The sequence below is a fragment of the Neophocaena asiaeorientalis genome, unplaced genomic scaffold (assembly GCF_003031525.2).
Source record: "Neophocaena asiaeorientalis asiaeorientalis breed wild unplaced genomic scaffold, Neophocaena_asiaeorientalis_V1.1 scaffold204, whole genome shotgun sequence".
Lineage (NCBI taxonomy): Eukaryota > Metazoa > Chordata > Mammalia > Artiodactyla > Phocoenidae > Neophocaena > Neophocaena asiaeorientalis.
Window position 1 is genome coordinate 4,858,124 of NW_020173922.1, and position 18,593 is coordinate 4,876,716.

General features: G+C 52.8%; 2 protein-coding genes across 6 annotated transcripts in view; one reads left to right on the forward strand and one right to left on the reverse strand.

Annotated features, from left to right (window-relative positions):
* Positions 1-3,532, forward strand: part of PSD2 (pleckstrin and Sec7 domain containing 2) — a 50,644-nt gene extending 47,112 nt beyond the window's left edge. Inside the window, exon 15 of the mRNA XM_024752192.1 lies at positions 1,515-3,532. Within this exon, the coding sequence (XP_024607960.1) occupies positions 1,515-1,724 (210 nt within the window). The 3' untranslated portion in view covers positions 1,725-3,532. The remainder of the gene's footprint in view (positions 1-1,514) is intronic.
* Positions 3,533-7,386: 3,854 nt separating this feature from the next.
* NRG2 (neuregulin 2) overlaps positions 7,387-18,593 on the reverse strand; it is a 180,434-nt gene continuing 169,227 nt past the window's right edge. For all 5 annotated transcript variants that reach the window (XM_024752396.1, XM_024752395.1, XM_024752394.1 and 2 more), the window contains 5 exons: positions 14,934-15,036; positions 12,648-12,771; positions 12,160-12,287; positions 11,092-11,319; positions 7,387-8,202 (listed from right to left, as the gene is read on the reverse strand). In XM_024752396.1, coding sequence (XP_024608164.1) covers positions 7,434-8,202; positions 11,092-11,319; positions 12,160-12,287; positions 12,648-12,771; positions 14,934-15,036 — 1,352 coding nt within the window. In that variant the 3' untranslated portion in view covers positions 7,387-7,433. The remainder of the gene's footprint in view (positions 8,203-11,091; positions 11,320-12,159; positions 12,288-12,647; positions 12,772-14,933; positions 15,037-18,593) is intronic.

Here is an 18,593-nt window from a genome sequence, read left to right on the forward strand (position 1 = left end):
AAACTGAAACTCTATAACTATTAAACAAAGACTCCTCAGCACCCTCCTCCCAGCCTCAGCCCCTGACAACCACAGTTCTACTTTCTGTCTCTATGAATATGACTACTCTCTAGGTACTTCATATAAATGGAATCATACAGAATTTATGTTTTTGTGACTGACCTGTGTCACTCAGCACAATGTCCTCAAGGTTCATCCGTGTTGTAGCATATGTTAGAATTTCCTTCCTTTTTAAGGCTGAATACTATTCTGTTGTATTTGTATACCACGTTTTGGCTGTCCTTTCATCGACTGATGGACATTTGGGTTGCTTCCATCTTTTGGCTACTGTGAATAATGCTGCCATGAACATGGGTGTGCAAGTGTTTCTTTGAGATCCTGCTTTCAGTCCTGCTTTTATATCCAGAAGTGGAATTGTTGAATTGCATGGTAATATTATTTTTCACTTTTTGTGGAATAGCCGCACTGTTTTCCATGGTAGCCGTACCATTTTACATTCCACCAATAGTGTACTTGGGTTTCAATTCTTCCACATCCTTACCAACACACTTCAACACACTTGTTACTTTCTGTTTTTTGGGTTTTTTTTTTATAAATTTATTTGTTAGTTTGTTTTTATTTTTGGCTGTATTGGGTCTTTATTGCTGCTCATGGGCTTTCTCTAGTTGAGGCAAGCGGGGGCTACTCTTCGCTGCGATACGTGGGCCTCTCACTGTCTTGGCCTCTCACTGTCTTGGCCTCTCTTGTTGCAGAGCACAGGCTCTAGAGCGCAGGCTCTAGAGTGCAGGCTCAGTTGCTCCGTGGCATGTGGGAACCCCCCGGGCCAGGGCTCGATCCCGTGTCCCCTGCATTGGGAGGCGGACTCTCAACCACTGCACCACCAGGGAAGCCCTGTTTTTGTTTTGATAGTAGTTATCTTAATGTGTTTGAGGTGATAACTCATTGTGGTTTGGATCTGCATTTTCCTGATGAATAGTGATGTTGAGCATCCTTTTGTGTGCTTATTGGTCATTAGTATATCTTTTGTGGAGAAATGTCTATTGGAGTCCTTTGCCCATCCTGAAATTGGGCTGTTTTTGTTGTTGAGTTGTAGGAGGTTTTTTTTTCCCTTTAATATTCTGGATACTAGACCCTTACCAGATTTATGATTTGCAAATATTTTTTTTCCCATTCTGTAGATTGTCTTTTCACTCTGTTGACTGTGTCCTTTGATACAGAGAAGTTTTAAATTTTGATAAAATCCCATTTGTCTATTTTCACTCTTGTCTGTGCTTTTGGTATCATATCCAATAAGTCATTGCCAATTAATTTGGATTTTTAAAAATTATGAGTGAAATTTCTGTGCATGCCCCTTGCCTGATATTTTTATCGGGTTGTTTATCTCCTTTTTATTGATGTATGAGAGCTCTCTAAATATTACGGAAATTAGTCTTTTGTTATATAAGATACATTTTTTCTCATTTTGTTGTTTGTCTTTTGACTTTGTTTTTGGCCTTTCTCTGCCCTTTCCCCAGAAAAGCCGTTATGAGACCTACATCCACCTCCTGGCTGTGAAAATCAAAGTGGGCTCAGATGATCTGGAGCGGATTGAGGCCCGGCTGGCCACCCTGGAGGGGGATGACCCTTCTCTCCGCAAGACACACTCGAGCCCTGCCCTCAGCCAGGGCCATGGAACTGTGACTGGCAGCAAAGCCACGAGGGATAACACTGGGCCTGATACTTAGCTGGCATGGATGGGCAGGTCCCAGAGGCAGGCAATGCCCCCAGAGGGGTCAGTGAGCACAATTCCAGCCAGGGGCCACTCGGATCAGCTCCAGGCAGTTGTTGGGCAGCCAGGGGAGTGTGGAGAGCCCTGTGGGCCGAGGAGATGGAGATGCTATTCATGGTGTCGATCTTGCATCCTGGGGCTGCTCTGGGCCTCCGACCCTCTCCCCAGCTCTCACATCCCTCTTCACCCCAGAGCCTCATTTTCTAGGCCAGTTGTGTGCATGCTCTAGACATCATCTCAAGAAGTGGGAAGGGTGGTTGACTTCCCAGGCTCTCCTCTTCTCACAAGTTCCTCCCTTCGTCTCCCTTGTTTCCGAGGGCAGGTCTTGACCCCAGGTCTCAGCTTGGACTCCCACCCTTTCTCCTCCTCCTTCCTCTGAGTTGACCAGCAGCAGGTCTGCAGACCACCAGCACTATCCTCTCCTCCTCCACTCAGCAGCCTTGGGAACCACACCCCATTCTCCTGCCTCACCTGGCAATAACCCAGGACCCAGGCCTTTCCCTCCGTGCCAAGCTCTCTCCACTCAAGTGTGTGTCCACCTCATCTTCCATCCATCGAGGCCACTACTGCTTTCTTTTATATGGACATAAATGTATATATATAAGAATTATTTATATATATATATAAGGAACCCCTTTAGAGATGGTTTTGGAACTGCTATCAGTTAGAGGATGAAATAAGAGGTAGGAAAAGCCTATTTCAGAATGCACTTGTTAGCAAGGAGGGCTGCTCTCTGGACCCTGGAGGCCCTGACACTCTGGGAGGGAAGGTAGAGATAGTATGACCTCCTCTCACCCTATTTCCCCCTCTTCCGGCTGACCTGTGACTTAAACTGCTCTTACAGTTAATGCTTTGGAATAAATAGTGTGTGTGTGTGCTGCCCCGTCTGTCCCACAGGCATCCTGGGGTGTGAGTGGGATGGGACCGTGGCCCTGTTTATATTTTGGTCTTTATGTTGGTGCTGCCGGGTCTCTGAGCTCCAGAGGTGGCCTCTTGTACAAATCTACTGCTACAGGAATAAAAGACACTCTGCCTTGCAAATAGCCATTTGTCAACAAGCCCAAAGATGTTTGGTGGGGGAAGGTTATGGAAGCCATTAATTCTTGGTCTTGGGAAAAGGTGGAATGACAAGTTGTTGCTTGTTTTTTAGGTTGCTATTTCTCGTACTCTTCTAGTGACTCAGAAACGCTAGTGAAGGACATGTCTGGGAAGAATAATTTTCCATGTGATGATCACAGACTAGCATCCTTTAAACCCTGCAATCCTCAGACTGACAGTGGTGGGGGTGATGGCACCTGCAATACAGCTGTGATGAGCAAATCCTTTCTATTTTTAAAATAGATTACTGTAGTTTGGCCAGCAATTTGACCTCAGTGGTAACATATTTAGTTAATAAGCCAACCTTGCAACTAAGCAGCCAACGTTTACAAGCCCACTCACATTTGATACAAGGGACCTGTGAGCCTGTGGAGAGATGTAGTGATTTAAATCCAGGTTATTTAATTTGGATCAGCTGAGTGTATTTTATAACCAAACCATCTGGCACCTTCATTTTGCTGAGTGGAAGTAAATGTTCATTTAAGTGAAATTGAAAGAGCAATGTGGCAACATAAAAAAGCTCTCTGTACTTTTTTCTCTGTCCTTTTCTCAAAGGTCCTTTGAGTTTGGGGTCAGCTTCCCACCCTCTACCTCATGAGGGTGGGTGAGTGAAAGCAGAGGAGCAGGCTCCATCCGCTGCAGACACGTGTGCTTCCCTGAGCACTAGCTGTGCCTCCCATCAGTAAAAAAACTTTTAGTTCACTTTCTTAATTGTATAATTATTTATTGTAAATTATATACGTGTACTACTGTACTAAAATATTATGTACATTATAAAACATACACAAAAGTAGAAATTTTAAAAAGATGAGTTGAAAATAAATCTAAAGCAAAGTTCTTTCTTTTTCTGCATTCTAATGGACCATCATATTCCCTCCACAACCTCTGCCCCTAATATGTCCATTTTCCAGGACTGTCCAAATCCAGACTTGGAGGACTGCAGGTGAGATGTGATAAGTGGTTTGCGCCACCTGGTGGTCCTGGGAAGTGTCCGTGGGCTCAGGGACTCCTGGGGGCCGACCCTTGAGGACAGCGTCTCTTGAGCCTCCGTCCTCTCATTCAGTGAAGGTGAACAGTGCTGCACACTGTGCTGGGTGCTGGGGATACTGTGGTGAGAAAAGGATTGACCAGGTCCCTGTCCACACGGGGCTTACAGTCTAGTGGGGAGGGGGACAGACAGTCACCATTTCCATTTGGGACTCTGGAAGGGCTGGGGAGACAAGCCAAAAATGACCTGGCAGAGAGAAGAAAAAAGAACTGGAGAAGTGGGGAAGACTGACTCAGGAAGCCACCCGAATGTCCTAAGTGCTCCTGGGGGACAGGGTAGTAGTAGGAAAGTCACTTAACAGGGCTATACCTCTTCCTGACAGGCCATACTAAAGATGCCGCAAAGGCAGAATTTGAGAGGTGAGTAGAAAAGGGGCCTCTCTGGCCACACCTGCTCCTAGGTTCCACTCACACCTGTGAATGAATAGGTGGCTGATATGATGGGGAGTCAAGGAAACGGATTAGGCTCTGGCCTTAGACTCTCAGCAGGTAACTTAGAATCCAGAGCAGATAATGAAGGTACCAAATGGGGTCATGTGAAAGTCAATGAGTTAATCAAGGGGCCATTCAGAATTACTTGGGGTTACATAGAGGTAGATGGGCTCCCTGGGGGTCATGGAGGTGGTTTCTGACTAACAATTTTGAAGGTAAAAACTTAGGGCCCTCAGAAGGGTCAAATGAGGATACTAAACTGGGTCATGAAGAGGTCAGTGGGTTCACCAAGAGGTCATTCAGAATTACTTGGGGGTCACATAGAGGTCAATAGGTTCACCAAGAGGTCATCCAGAATTACTTTGGGTTACATAGAGGTCGGTGTGCTCATTGGAGTCATGGAAGTGGTTTGAGTGAAAATTTAGAAGGTATTAGCAACTCAGGCCCTCAGAAGGGTCAAATGAGGACAATAAACTGGGTCATGGAAAGGTTGGTGGGTTCACCAAAAGGTCATTCAGAATTACTCAGGGTCATACAGAGATCATAAATCACATAGAGGAATTACTGGCTCTCAGAAAATTTTAGAGGCAATTTAGAGGCAATAGCAAACTCAGAGCCGGCACAGGGATCTGGATGAGATCGTCACGGGCTAGAGAAGTCAGTGATTTGCAGGTTTGTGTAGCATTTAGTTCATTAATTTCCTTTTTTTCTTTGTAACAGGTACTTTTTCTCCCAGCGTCCCCACATGAATATGTGTCTAGTTCTTTACTTTTCTCCATCACTTCCCTTTCATCCAGTTTTTGCCACTCTATGTGTGACTCAAGAATGCAAGGCACAGGATATGGTCATCATCATCATCATCAAATTAGCCATTAATAGACATCTATCATGTGCCAGAAGCAATCCTGGGCGCTCTATATAATCTCCACAGCAACCCTTTGAGGTAGGTATTAGCATCACCATTTCCCAGCTGAGCCAAGTGCAGCCTAGAGAAGTCACACAGCTAGTGAGGGGCAGAGCTGGAATTTGAACTAAGGCCCTGTTGATACCTAAGCCCTTTCAACCCTAAGCCTCTCTGTCCTTCCCATGTGTAGGTCTCTGAGCTGACTACACACATTCCGGGCTCATTTGTGCACACACCCACACGTCAACCACGGGAGCTCTTTGGATAGCTGACTCCTTTGTGTCTGGTTGGAACCTAGTGGTTCCTGGTGCTGGGCATTGGCTTAGTAACATTAATCAATGAGGGGAAAGGCTCACCCTGGACACTATCTGCCTTCTCCATGCCTGAAATCATGTACCCTTCATCAGGGACTGCAAGTTTAGACAGGCCCTGGCTTTGAGGGGATATAAAAAAAAACCCAGCACCCTGTGGGCTTACAAGCTGCAGCAGCTGTGGTCCTCTTGGCAGCTGAGGGTACCCATTATGCCACTTTTCATGTCCACACATTGCCTGTGACACGCCTGAGGCCCCAAGGGTCATCTTGCCTCAGCTGCTTCAGTGCCAACCTCACAACCCTTCCCTCCTCACCCACCTAGGCCCAGAAACTCTTGCCTCATTCTGGCCCCTGTAGCTCCAGGGCAGGAACTGGGCCAGGGCTCTGAGGCTGAGCTCGAAGCAGAGTAATCTGCGTCAGCCCCTTGGCCAGGTTCCCCAGCAGCGGGGGGTGGTGGGTGGGGAGCTGGGGGACACCTTGTGAACGTTCTTAGAACAGGGAGGAGGGCTGGAGCCTGTCCTGGGAGTCGAAGGCAGGGAGACTGAAGGGAGGGTCTCTTCTCCCAGGGACTGCTCTGGCCCTCTCCAACCTCCACACCAACATCCATCCATCTCTATCACAGGTCTTCATCCTCTGTCTCCCTCCTCACCTGGGGGCTAGGCACACGCAGTCAAACATTAGTTATTACTGATTTTATTTATAATATAAAAATGTTCAAGTGTCAACAGTCAGGTGTTTGGACATTTCAAGGGGCAGGTTTCCCATTTGCTTAGGACTTTTTTTTTGTTTTTAAACAATTACCTTTTTGACAAATTAGCAGTGGACCCAGTTTTGGAGGGTGGTGAGGTCAGGGCTGGAGAGGGAGTGGAAGTCATGGGTGGGCTAAAGGCTGGGAGTTGGGCTGTGAGAAGGAAATGGTGTTACTTTATTGCTAAGAGGGGAATCAGATACACTGTCGAGTGGCTCTTCTCGGTCCCAGCGTGACCATGCATCCAATCTAAAGAATCTGAAATGCAAAGGACATGCAGGCATAAAATAGAAAAGACGACCTGTAAACGAAGGTGCTGCAGAGGACGGAGGGGCGTCCTGGAGGCCATAGGGGAGGAGGAGCCACGAACATTGGGGCCCTGGCAGAGCTGCCCCCTCCCAGGGCCGAGGCTGTTGGGAAGACCTCTTTCTCAGTGCGCCCCTCCCTTAGCAGCTGTGAGGAGTGGGGAGGCCCCCTCCCCATTCTGGTTGCTGTCGCTGGGCCTTAGTCTCCCCCTGGACGTTACCTGACCCCAACTCTAGCTCCAAACCTAGGATCCCCGCCCTCTCCTCAAGGGGCCCAGGACTTCAGATCTGGCACTGGGGCAAAGCTACTGCGGACCTCATGTCGTTCGTTGGGGCCCCCAGCCTCACGCCCACCCGAACCCAGTCCCGCAGCCTCCTCTCTCCTGCTTTCTCTCACCACCACCTCCCACGACCCCAGCCAGCTTGGGATCCTACATTCCCCCACCCCGCAACCCAGACTTCTCTCCAGGAGCTCCAGATTAGCGTACAGCAAAAGGCACCACAATATAGGTTTCTATTAAAGAGTCAAAAAATTGGCCCATCTCTCTTTTTTTTTGTTGTTTCTTTTTTTTTTCCGAAGCTGTAAATCAGGATGTCACATATAAATAGTTTCCCTATAAAAACGTCTTTGCCGTTAGCTAGTATTATAAGACAATTTTTGCTAAAATGAAAATAAAACATTTTGTTATACCTTTTTCCTTTTATAGAAAATAAAAATATTTTTATTTCTTTTTTTCCCTCCTTTCTCTCTCCAGTCGGCGGTCTCTGTTCTCCTTAAAGACAGTGGGGCGGGCGAGGCGGAGGGGGCAGCGGGGGCCCTAGAGGGGCCCCGAGTCCTGCTTGGCCCGCGGGGGCGGCCCGCGGCTGTGTCTGCTGCTGGCCCGCGTGCTGTGGCTGTCCAGGGAGTAGTAAGTCCTGCTGTCGGCCGCCGGGCAGAGCGGCGGCGAGTCCGAGCGCAGCGCGTCGTGCGCCGCACGCAGGCCGAGGAAAGGCGTGCTCTCGGCCGCCAGCCCCCCGTCCGCGTCGTCCGCTTCGTCGTCCGAGGCGGAAGCCGAGCCGCCTCCCGAGCCGCTGCTCAGCGACAGCGAGTCCCGCGCCGCGCGTGCGCGCTGCGCCGCCAGCCCGTTGAGGCGCGAGCGGCGCCAGCGCCGGGGTCCAGCAGACGTCCTACGGGACGCGCCGCGGGCGCGCGGCCGCGGCGGCGGCGGGGGCGCGCACTCCTGCGTGGTCTCGTACTCGTCGTCCTCGGGGATGCGGAAAGGGCTGGCGGGCAGACTGCCCAGGCTGCCGCCTAGGGCGCAGGCCCCGCGCCGCGGCCCCGGTCCCGCCGCGGGGTAGTAGTAGCTGTCGTAGCTGCGCTGCATGTCCGCACCGGTCCCGGGCCCTGGACCGGGGCCGGGGGGCGCCGGGTGCCGCAGGAGCGGCTGCTGCTCCGCCAGGCGGTAGCTGATGGGCGCGGCCGGCGGCAGCGACACGGCGTGCGCCGAGTTGGGGGACGTGATCTCGAAAGTCGGCACCTGCGTGGCCAGCGAGTAATGGAAGTCCACGGGAGAGAGGCGCGCGGGCGTGGTCAGGGCCGACACATACCTGCGGGGAGAGGCAGAGACGTGGGCCGGTGGCCAGGGGATGGGGCGGACCTGATGCAAAGCAGTGGTCTTGCCCAGGATCCCTCTTGCAAGAACCATGCTGGTATTCCTCAGTGACCGTAATAAATTTCCTTAATTTCTCTGAGCCTCAGTTTGCTTATCTGTGAAACGGGAGTAACCACAGTGCTCATTCCGTAGCGTTGTTGGATGATTCCATAAACGTATCAGTGGTCCTTGGCTGTGGGGATGCTCACAGTCACCAGTGTTCCTGAATGGTTACTTCGGGTGAGGCTAAGGCTGGGGCATTTTACATGTGTGATCTCATCTAATACAGTAATTCTATAAGAGGCTTCTGTTAGTCCCGTACTACACACGTGAGGAAACAGACTCAGAACATTTAATTGACTTACTCAAGGTTCACACAGCCAGGAAGTGGTTGAGCTGGGATGTGAACCCAGGCCAGGCGGGAACCAGAACTCATACCGCCCAATTCCTCATTCTAGTCCCTGCATTCAGCCACCCCTGTGACTTGGACTTACCTCCCCTCCGGGACAGTTCATCCCATGGCTGATGGCTACAGTGGGGAAATATTTTCCTTTTTAAGTTGAAGCTAGAAGCTGCCTCAGGGAAGTGACTGCTCCCACCTCAGTTAGGGTCCTCAGCCCAGAGCTTACAGTTACCAAGACCTCACTGAAGTGTCTCTGCTTGGGGCTAAGATCACCAGTTCCTTCAAAAGTTTGCCCTTGCTAATATCTCCCACTCTGGGTCCCAGGCACCTGTCCCTTTTCTTTCTCCACATTTCCCTTTCTGAGTCAACTGGCCTCTTGCCCAACCATTATCCACCTCAGGACAGGGACCACCCACCTCCCTGCCTCTCTTCCCAACTGTAAAGCTGGGCACCTCATTGCTCTCCAGAGTCCCCATTACTGTTTTTCAGAATCATCTGACTCCTCTCTCTTCCCTCTCCCACATGCACATCCATCACGTCCTACCCATTCCCTTTCTCCTGGAATACCCTCCACCCTGCTCCACTCCATCCTGGGACTAGATGTTCACTCTGGTCATTCCCCCACCCCAGTGTCTTTCCTCCTTCAGCCTATGCAGTTCCCAGAACAATCTTTTTTTGGCCACGTGGCATGTGGGATCCTAGTCACCCTACGAACCTGCGCCCCCTGCAGTGGAAGCACGGAGCCTCAAACCACTGGACTGCCAGGGAATTCCCTCCCAGAGCAATCTTTTAAAGTCATATCTCTGCTTTAGGAGGCCCTTCCTGCTTACCCACCCAGGGCCACTGGCCATCTATCTGGTCCCAGCCCACCTGTTCAGGCCCAGCTCCACTCTCCTCACAGCCCACCCTGCTCTAGGTACCTCACCAGCCATGTCCTTAGTGCCTCTGCTGGAACAGCTCAAGTTGTTCCCCTTGCCTGGAAGTCTTTCCCTGCCTTGCCTCTCTACCTCCCATCCATTAAGGCAGGGGTCCCCAACCCCCAGGCTGCGGACCAGTACCCGTCTGTGGCCTGTTAGGAACCAGGCCGCACAGCAGGAGGTGTGTGGCCGGAGCGACTGAAGCTTCATCTGTATTTATAGCCACTCCCCATGGCTTGCATTACCACCTGAGCTCCGCCTCCTGTCAGCATTATGGTGAGTTGTATAATTATTTCATTATATATTACAATGTAATAATAATAGAAATAAAGGGCACAATAAATGAATCACCCCGAAACCATCCCCCCACCCCCATCTGTGGAAAAACTGTCTTCCACAAAACCGGTCCCTGGTGCCAAAAACGTTGGGGACTGCTGCATTAAGAAGTCCTATTGCTCTTGTTACTACTAACCATAGCTCCACCTAGTGAGCACCAGCGCCATGTCAGGTAAAAGGCGAAGAGCTCTGCGCATGATCTTAGGGTGGCCTTCATAAGAACCATGCACTATAGGTGTAATGCTCCCTGTTCTATAGCTGAGGAAACAGGCACAGAGGTGATCAACCTGCCCCAAGTCACACAGGTGGTGGGGCTGAGCTTGGAAAGGTTGGTCTTGGAAAACCTAGCTGCTTCCCAGAGCCTGCCGTCAGACTGGGTTTCTCTGCCCTGGTGGGGTGTCCTATGCTTAGCACTTTCCATAGGCAGCTGTGAGCTTCAGCGGTTTTGTGTCCACGACCGGCACGGAGTAGGCTGAATTGAAGCCTTCTCCACCCCAGCCTGGAGTTCCTAGTACCATGCCCCTTTTTCTGCTCTCCTCCCACAGATCCCAGTTGCCAAGGGGAGAGCAAGATGGAGGCTGGCCCCCTGCAACTCCTGGCTTGGAGTCAGGGAAGAAGGGAAGGTTCCTGGTTCTCACTGCATTCATTGCTCAGGAACCCAATGGCATCTTGATCCATGGGGGCCTAGTTGCTGATACTTCCAGGGCCTTCAGGCATTCTTGGCTCATTCGCATCCTGCACTCATCGGTTTACTCACAGACAGCCTCCCCTCCCATTCTTCAGTCTGCTCAATCTTGGTGTCTGTTTCTCCCGGGACATGGGTCCTCTAGGTGACACCAGGGTAGGGCAACTGTGTGTTCTGGTTTGTCCAGGCCAGACCCTGTTTGTTCCTGATGTTCTACTGCAATTATTAATAACATCCCCTTCTACTCTGAAAAGTGTCCTAGTAGAACAATTAAATTAAATGGTCATAACACACCAGGGTCTACTGGCTGTAGTCCCAGCCTGTCATTAACATGTTGATGACCCCGAGCAGACCATTTAACTTTTCAGGGACCTTGCTTGTGCATCTGGAAAATGGGGATGAGGCTCTTTGGAGTGTTTCTGAGGTGACCTAAGGGTCAGCCCTGGGTCAGTGGTGCCAGCTCTCTGGCTACAGTGGGGCACAGGTCACGGGGTAGGAACTGACCTCTCGCTGTGTGGGGAGTCACGCAGGGAGTCTATGGAGTCGTGGTAAGGTGGCACAGCAGCCCTGCGCTGCTCCTCTAGGCTGTAGGCTGCCGCCCGCCGTGCCCGCGCCTCCACACACGCTGGGCTGTTGCACTTGCTGGTGCCCACTGACGACAGCATGATGCCCGATTGGGAGTCGGAGGTCAGGCTCTCAGAATGTTCCAGGCTCCACGTGTGGCTCTCATGCCTGGAGAAGCCAGGTGGAAGTGAGGTGAGGTCAGGAAGGGGCCGGGCAGCCCAGCACGTGTGGTCCCAGGCCCACCCCTTCCCTGGTTCTTCATTCCATCTCAGGCTCCCTCAGCTCACTGCCCTTCACTCTGGGCTGATGTGTAACATCGTAAATGCCAAACCCCGATTTTGGGAAGAGGAGAGCTGGAGGCCTGTGGATGGGTGAGCTGCAATGTGCAGAGGTCTCTTCCTTTCCTCTCTGCAACCAACCTCTCCTTAGCCTCCCTGTCTGGGACCCTTCCACTCCCACGGCCCTTAGCCACTTGCCTTAAGAGCCCAGCCCCAGTGGCCAATATATGGGGACCCTGCCTATTCTGTGCTGCTCCCCAGGGAAGAAAGGGGCCAACCATGTTCTTTCTTGAGCTGTCTGAGCCTGCGTGCTTGTGTGGAGAGAGGAGGCTAAGGTGGACTAGGCTCACGTGGGAAACCCAGGAGAGGGCGTCAAATGGCTGTGGGTATCCGAGTGAGCAGGTGCTTTATGCCAGTGAAGTGGTGCCGATGAGGCCCAAACAAAACCAAACGTCAGGTGGGAGCACAGTGATGCTGCTGTTCCTCTGGGGCTGGTTTAGACTAGAAAAGGGAATCCGGTCTGTGAGGACCTGGATGTACGTTTGGTGGCGGGCTCTGGTTTGAAGCCCCCCACCTCCACCCTCCTGCTCACAGGGACCCTCAATACAGAGCCCAGCCTGGCTGGGGAGTTTGGTGTGTGTCCCCAGGCAGGTGTGTGGTGCGCATGTGCACGCCCTGAGGGTGTGCATACAGGAGTCTGCAAGGCTGCGTGGGCCTTGGTGGTGCCCACCTGTGGCTGGAGGTGGGCGTGGCTGTGGAGCAGTGGTGAGAAGGAGAACAGGAGTGGCTCCCAGAGAAGGTGGTCTCCGTTTCCCTCCGGATGACATGGTCTGTGGCTGGCACATTCTTGGAGATATACTGGAACAGACAGAGGGTTTTTTGGCAGGGGGGCAGTTAGTGACAGATGACCAAGTTGACCCTCCTTCCTGGTGGGCAGGGGAAGTGAGGCAGTAAGCTCCAGGTTGCAGGGGCGGTGGTGGTCCACTGGATAAGCAACTCGGTGTTAGGGCAGCAATGGCCCCTGGAAATCAATCCCCCGACCTCCCTTAAGGAAGTGGGCCAAGCGAGGCTAAGTCATCCTGGTGAGGCGAGGCTAGGCTAGCAGGCAAGGCTGAGCACAGGATGGGCCGGCCGCCTCCCTGGCCCATTCTTGCAGGGGGCATAAGAAGGCGGGCTACACAGCAAGGGGTCAGAGTGGGGCCTGGGAACACCACTCACGTCTGCCATCTGGATCTCCTCGGGGTCCAGCCGGGGGTGGCTGGGCCCATTGGCCAAGCTCCGGTTCTGGTGGGCTGGACACATGTTCTGTCGAAGGTGGTTATGCATCTGCTTCCGCTGTTTTCTGCACAGGGGAAGGTGCATTAGCCTGACACCCCCTCCCCGCCTCCCCTGGCACACACGAAGTATGAGCTTCCCTAGCTGTTACTCCAGGGAACTAGTCTACGTGTGCCGGGACTGGACTGACGTGGCAGTCTCCTGCTACTGCTCTTTCCTGTGCTCAGGCTGCCTTCAGCCAGGACCCCTTCAATCAACCCCCTACATCATCACTACCAGCCGGAATTCAGCAGGACCTGAGCATAGTGGTAATGAGCTTTGGCTCTGCTGAGAGAGCAGGACTCTACTACTTTCTAGCTGTGTAACTCTGGGCAAATTACTTAAACTACCCATGTTTCACTTTCCTCATCTGTAAAACGGACTGATATCTACGCATTCCAGAGACCATCGAGGATTAAGGGTAGATAAAGTATTCAAGCACAGTGCTGGCCCACTTCATGCATTCATTTATTTGGTATCTACTGGGTTTTTACTATGTGCCAGATGCTCTTTTGGAGCAGAGGAGACAGATATGGTTCCTGCCCTCATGGAGCTTGCAGGCCAGTAGGAGAGGCAGATGATAAACACATAAACAAATAAACAAACAAGATACTTTCAGCAAAGTGCTATGGAGAAAATAAAACAGGACGCTGTGGTCAGGGAGTCAAGACCTGTGGGGCTACTTCACTTCGGCACCTATTAAGTGCTCAGTACATTTGTTTTGTAATCAATAAGTTTAATCAATGTCACTCCCCTGTTAAAGCCCCTTCATTGGGCTTCAGAATCCTGTTTCCTCTCCCCAGCCCTGTCTCTCACTGCCCTTTCCCCACCCCAGCTTGCTGCATCCTTGGAGGGCTTGTTTCTGATCCTACACTGTGCCTCTCTGGCCTCTGGGCCTTTGCATCCAATTGCAGCACATTCTCTGCCTCTTCACCTGCTAACTCCTGCTCATCTCTCAGGCCCGGCCTAAACTGCACCTTTCTCAGGGAAACCCTCCCTGCCCTCTAGCTGAAGTTAGGCACCCCTGAAATACATCCTGTAACACTGGACCTCTTGCTTAGAGCACTGGCCATGTGCCTGGTACAGGGCCTGGTGTCCAGCAGGCATTGAATGAAAGTTTGTTGAAGAAATAAGTAAATATAGTAGGGGTTAGAACATGAGGCTTGCTTCTCCCCCCAGTTCTTGGCCTCAATTTTCCTGTGTGGGCCCAGTCTCCTCCTGTGGGCTCCCTGAACCCTAAAACCCAAGGCTGGCAGGGCCTTAGATCTCATAGATAAGGGCAGCAGGAGTCAAGACCCAGGGGCTCAGTCCCCCACATGGTGGCTATGCCCAGACTCTTGCTTTCCGCATAAGAACAGATATGACAAACTCTTTCTGTACCACATCACTCTACAACCTGCAATGGCTCCCTATCATCTGTAGGATAAACCCAGGTCCCCAAGCTTGACATTCAAGGCCCTGTGGTGCCATGCAGGTTCCGGCTGTTCTTTTAGACTCGTGTACCTTTTTAAAATTGACCCCAGCCCTTTGCTCCAGCTAGCCTCGGCTGCTCAAGCTCCATGAACACAGCTGACCCTCTCCTGCATTTGTCCTTTAGCTTGCACTCTTCTACTGGAATTGTCTAGCCCCTTTCCTTGCTCCAAGGTTCTGATGCCACCTTTCCTTTGCCGAGGGGTGGCCCAACCCCATCTTCTCTGTATTCCTGCTTGGACTGCTCCTAGGTGGGATTAGGCAGTGCCCTGTGAGGTCTCTTTTTCCCCTGAGAAGGTGCCTCCCTCTCTGTGCTTGCCCACCCCCAACACTGCCCCAGTGCCTGCCTACTTGACGGGGCAGATCCTCCCTCACAGGATACTCTGAGGTACTAGAGGATCACACTCATTTTATAGATGAGAACTCAGAGAAGCTCATCCATTTCCTCGGGGTCACAGGAAATGCCCGAGCTGAATTAGAACCCAGATCTATCTTCTTCCACCGCCTGGGCTTATGACCGTTCTTGTGCAGTCCTCTGGGGCCTGTCTACCCCACCCTCTGCTCCTGCTTCTTGGCCCAGCCCTTTGGCCCCTCACCAGCTGCAGAAGGGGGCAGAGGGGCATAGGAATGGGGGAGGCTCCGCCAGGCATGGTGCGGTGGAGAGGAGAGCCTGTCCCTACAAAAGCAGTCCCTGGTTGCTCTGAGTGCCCGACAACTCACTTGGTCTTGCAGTAGGCGACCACGCAGACGATGCCCACGACCAGCAGAGCCACGCAAATGCCGGTGATAGTCAGGACCCTTTTCTGGTACAGCTCCTCGGCTTCTGCAGAGGTAGAGGGCGTGAGGGGGCAGGGTGGGAGGCAGACCCGTAGAGACAGTGCTGCAGACCGTCCCCCTGCCCCGCAAACCCCGGGCTCTCTCCAGCTCGGGTGCTGCCCGGCTCCTATCCATCTCACCCCTCCCCAGCCAGTTCCCTCCTTCCTGCTTTCCTGAACTCCACCCACCTGTGGATCTCATCACAATTGACTACACCTGAGTTCACCTTCCCAAACCCGTGCTCTGCCTGGAGCATGTGAGTGGAAAATGCAGGGGGATGGGTGGAGGAGGTGGGATGGAGGTGAAGTTCCCAAGGTCATAGGGGAGGGCAACCCACTATGGCCTGGTGGCTGCAAAGAGCCTTGATGGGCTGGGGGAAGCCGGTCTTCATGGTGGTGAACATGCTGACCCTGGGCAAAGGCCTGGCTGGCCACTTTGGCTTCCTTAAGAAGGTGGAGAGTGGCTTGTTCTGGGCTGGAGACAGGACATGAGGCCCAGAGGCTGGACTTAGGAGGGATGCCAGGACCAAGAGCAGGAACAGAGCAGACCAGGCCCACAGAGGCGGGAGAGGGGAGAAAGGCCTTGGTTTATCCCAGCAGCTTGGTCAGGGTTGTGGCCCTGGCCCACTCCAGCTCTCCCCGTCTCTGCTTGTCAGAGACCCACGAGTGGCAGCACGGCCCCCTGGCGCCTAGGACAGCCCTTGTGCTCAAGGAGCAGCCTCCACCCTTCTGAAGGAGCTGAGCTAGGCTGGGCCTCAAAGCCCTCAAAAAGACCCAACTATCCCCTCTACCTCTACTCCCACTTTTTGGCGGGGCAACCCCTACGCTTCTAGAACAGTGAAAGCCTGGAGGAAGCAAAGGAAAAAGGTGACAGCACCAGACATGGTCAAGGCCTACAGCCTAGACATCCCGCCCTTGCTCCGGCTCCCATCTGCTGGCCGGCCCCTCCCCATCGCTCCCCTCCCACCAGCACAGGGGTAAGTGGGGGCGGGACCCAAAGCCTTGGTGGAGCCCTGGGCAGTGTCCCTAAGCCCCCAGGCTTGCAGGGTCTCCTGTGGCAAAGGTACGCCCAGCAGCAAACACTGGGTACAAAGCCCCAGGCACACATACCTGGAGGACTGTGCCCGTCTGACACACAGACAGACCCTTCACAACAATACACACGGCCGCCACGCACGCGATCACACCCACTGACATAGTCATGCAGAGTCTTGAACAAACAGCCCTCCACCCCAGATCCCCACCTCTAGGCTCTGTGGTCCTCGTCCTGCCTCCGGTTCTCATCCCCAGCCACGCCTCAGTCCTCCACTCAGGCCTCTGTCTCCAACACTCCTTTGAGACTGCTCTGGTCATGGTCACCAACAACCCCACCCCGCCGCCAAGTCTGTGGTTCGCTTCCCTCTCAGCAGACTCCCCCTGCTGGGCCCACTTCCCGGGATGGTGTTCCCTCCTGGGTTTCCTCCCCCTGCACTGGCTCATCTCTCTGTCTCAGTTGCTACTTCCCCCTCTTCCATGTGGGCTGCAGGGTCCAGGCCCAGAGCTCTCAGGCTTCTTCCTCTCTCCACCTGCCCTTTCTCCCTCCGTCATCTCACCCAGACTCAGACTTGAAATACCATCTGTATGCAGCTGAATCTCACGTTTCTCTCTCCTGCCCTGACCTCTTCCGGAGCTCTAGATTCCTACATCCAAAGGCCATGACCAAGCAGAAGCACTGATTCCCCACCCTCGTTCCCTGCTCTTCCCATCTCTTCAGTGGCGACACCACCTTTCCTGTTAAACCAGCCCCAGACCTTAGAATCATTCCTGATCTTCCCACCCACTCTGGTACCTGATCCATCAGCAAGTCGTCTCAGCTCTCCCTCCCAAGTAGATCCCAGATCTGACCACTTCTTCCCATTTCCACTGCTTCCAGCTTCATCCAAGATGATGCCATCTTTCACTCGACAGCTGCCCGCTTCTGACTGGTTTCTCTGCTTCTATTCCTCCACACCCTGTCCCCTCACCCAGTCTATCCTCTGCCCCAAAGCCACATTGATTTCCAGCGATAAAGCAGATCATTTTACTCCTCTGCTTAAAAACCCACAATGGCATCCCCCTGCGATTCAAATACAACCAAAAGCCTTACCATGGTCCACGAGGCCCAGGGTCACCTGGTCCCTTCTTCTAGATCCCACCTGTAGTCTTCTTCCCCATGTCTGCTGTGCTCCAGAGGCACTGGCAGTCTTTCCATCCATCGAACAAGGCAGGCCCATCCACATCATCCTTAACTTGCTGTGCCCCCTGCCTCAAACACTCTCCCCCGATTGTTTGCAGGGCTGGCTGCTTCTCGCCAGGTTTTAGCTCAAATGTCACCTCATTGGACAAGGCTTCCCTGGCCACTTAGCTAGAGCAGTTCCTCACCCCGGCTAGGCGCCATCCCATTCCATTTTATTTTCTGTGTAGCACTTACCCCCACCTGCTATCTTTCCTGTTTGTTTGTTGTCTGTCTCACCCTGTGAATCTGAGCACCAGGAGGGCAGGGGCTCTGCATGCTAGATCGCCAGGGTCTGGCCAACTCTGGGGTTCAGTAGAGGTTTGTTGAGTTGGCGTGTGAACGAATATACAGACCACCTTTACAGACAGTCGCATATTTACATACGCTCACCCTTGCCTCCGTACCTACTGCTCATGCTTGACCCTTAACAAAGATGTTCCACTGCACCCCTCTGTGTGCTCACACCCCGCACTGAGAGACCCAACAAGGTGTAAACATGTCAACATAGACACGCACACCTACAGATTCCCCCCCCGCACCCCCTGCCATGATCACACAGACACCACAGACTCGGCCCCTCTCCTCCCCACCCTGTCACAGCAGAGAGACAGACATACTCTTACACACAGACTTTCAGTTCCATCTTCTGAGAATAGCTGATGATGGCTAGGTGGCCGGGGAACTAGCGCCTCCCCAAATCTGCCACGAGAACAGTCTTTTCATAACTGCAGGCTCTGCACACATCTGGGGTCTGACCCCATCGAAGGCTCAACCCCTCTGAGACCCTGCATCTCTCCTGCTATACGTGTGGACCAGGGTGGAGCCTCCCAGCACAAAGCCAGAGAGCTCGGAAGACTGACCCCTCAAAGTCCCTCCCTGCCCAAGGCATCTTCCTGGGCCCTGAGGACAGTCAGGAGTGGGACGTGAGGTTCTGAGCTGGGAGGCAGGAGGGCAGGCACCCGAAGCCAGCCCACCATGGACCCTCGCTGGTGTTGCCCACAAACACATGTGCCACCGTGGGGACAGATCGTGAAGGGAGTAACAGCCTCAAGCAGATGGCAAAGCCTGGCAGACAAACACGGGGCAGGCGGCAGAGACAAATGGGTGTTATCAGCTGCCAGCCTGGTGAAGAATGAAAAGCAATGGAAATGGAAATGGGAAAAGGAAGGAGGATTAAGGTCAAATTGAAAGGGATGCCTCTCTGCACAGTTCTCCAAACCAGGATTCTGTGGCTTTCAGACACCTGCTCTCCGAGGGCTCGTCTGGCCAACCCACTGGGTTGCACACAGCTCAGGGGTCCCGCTCCCCTCA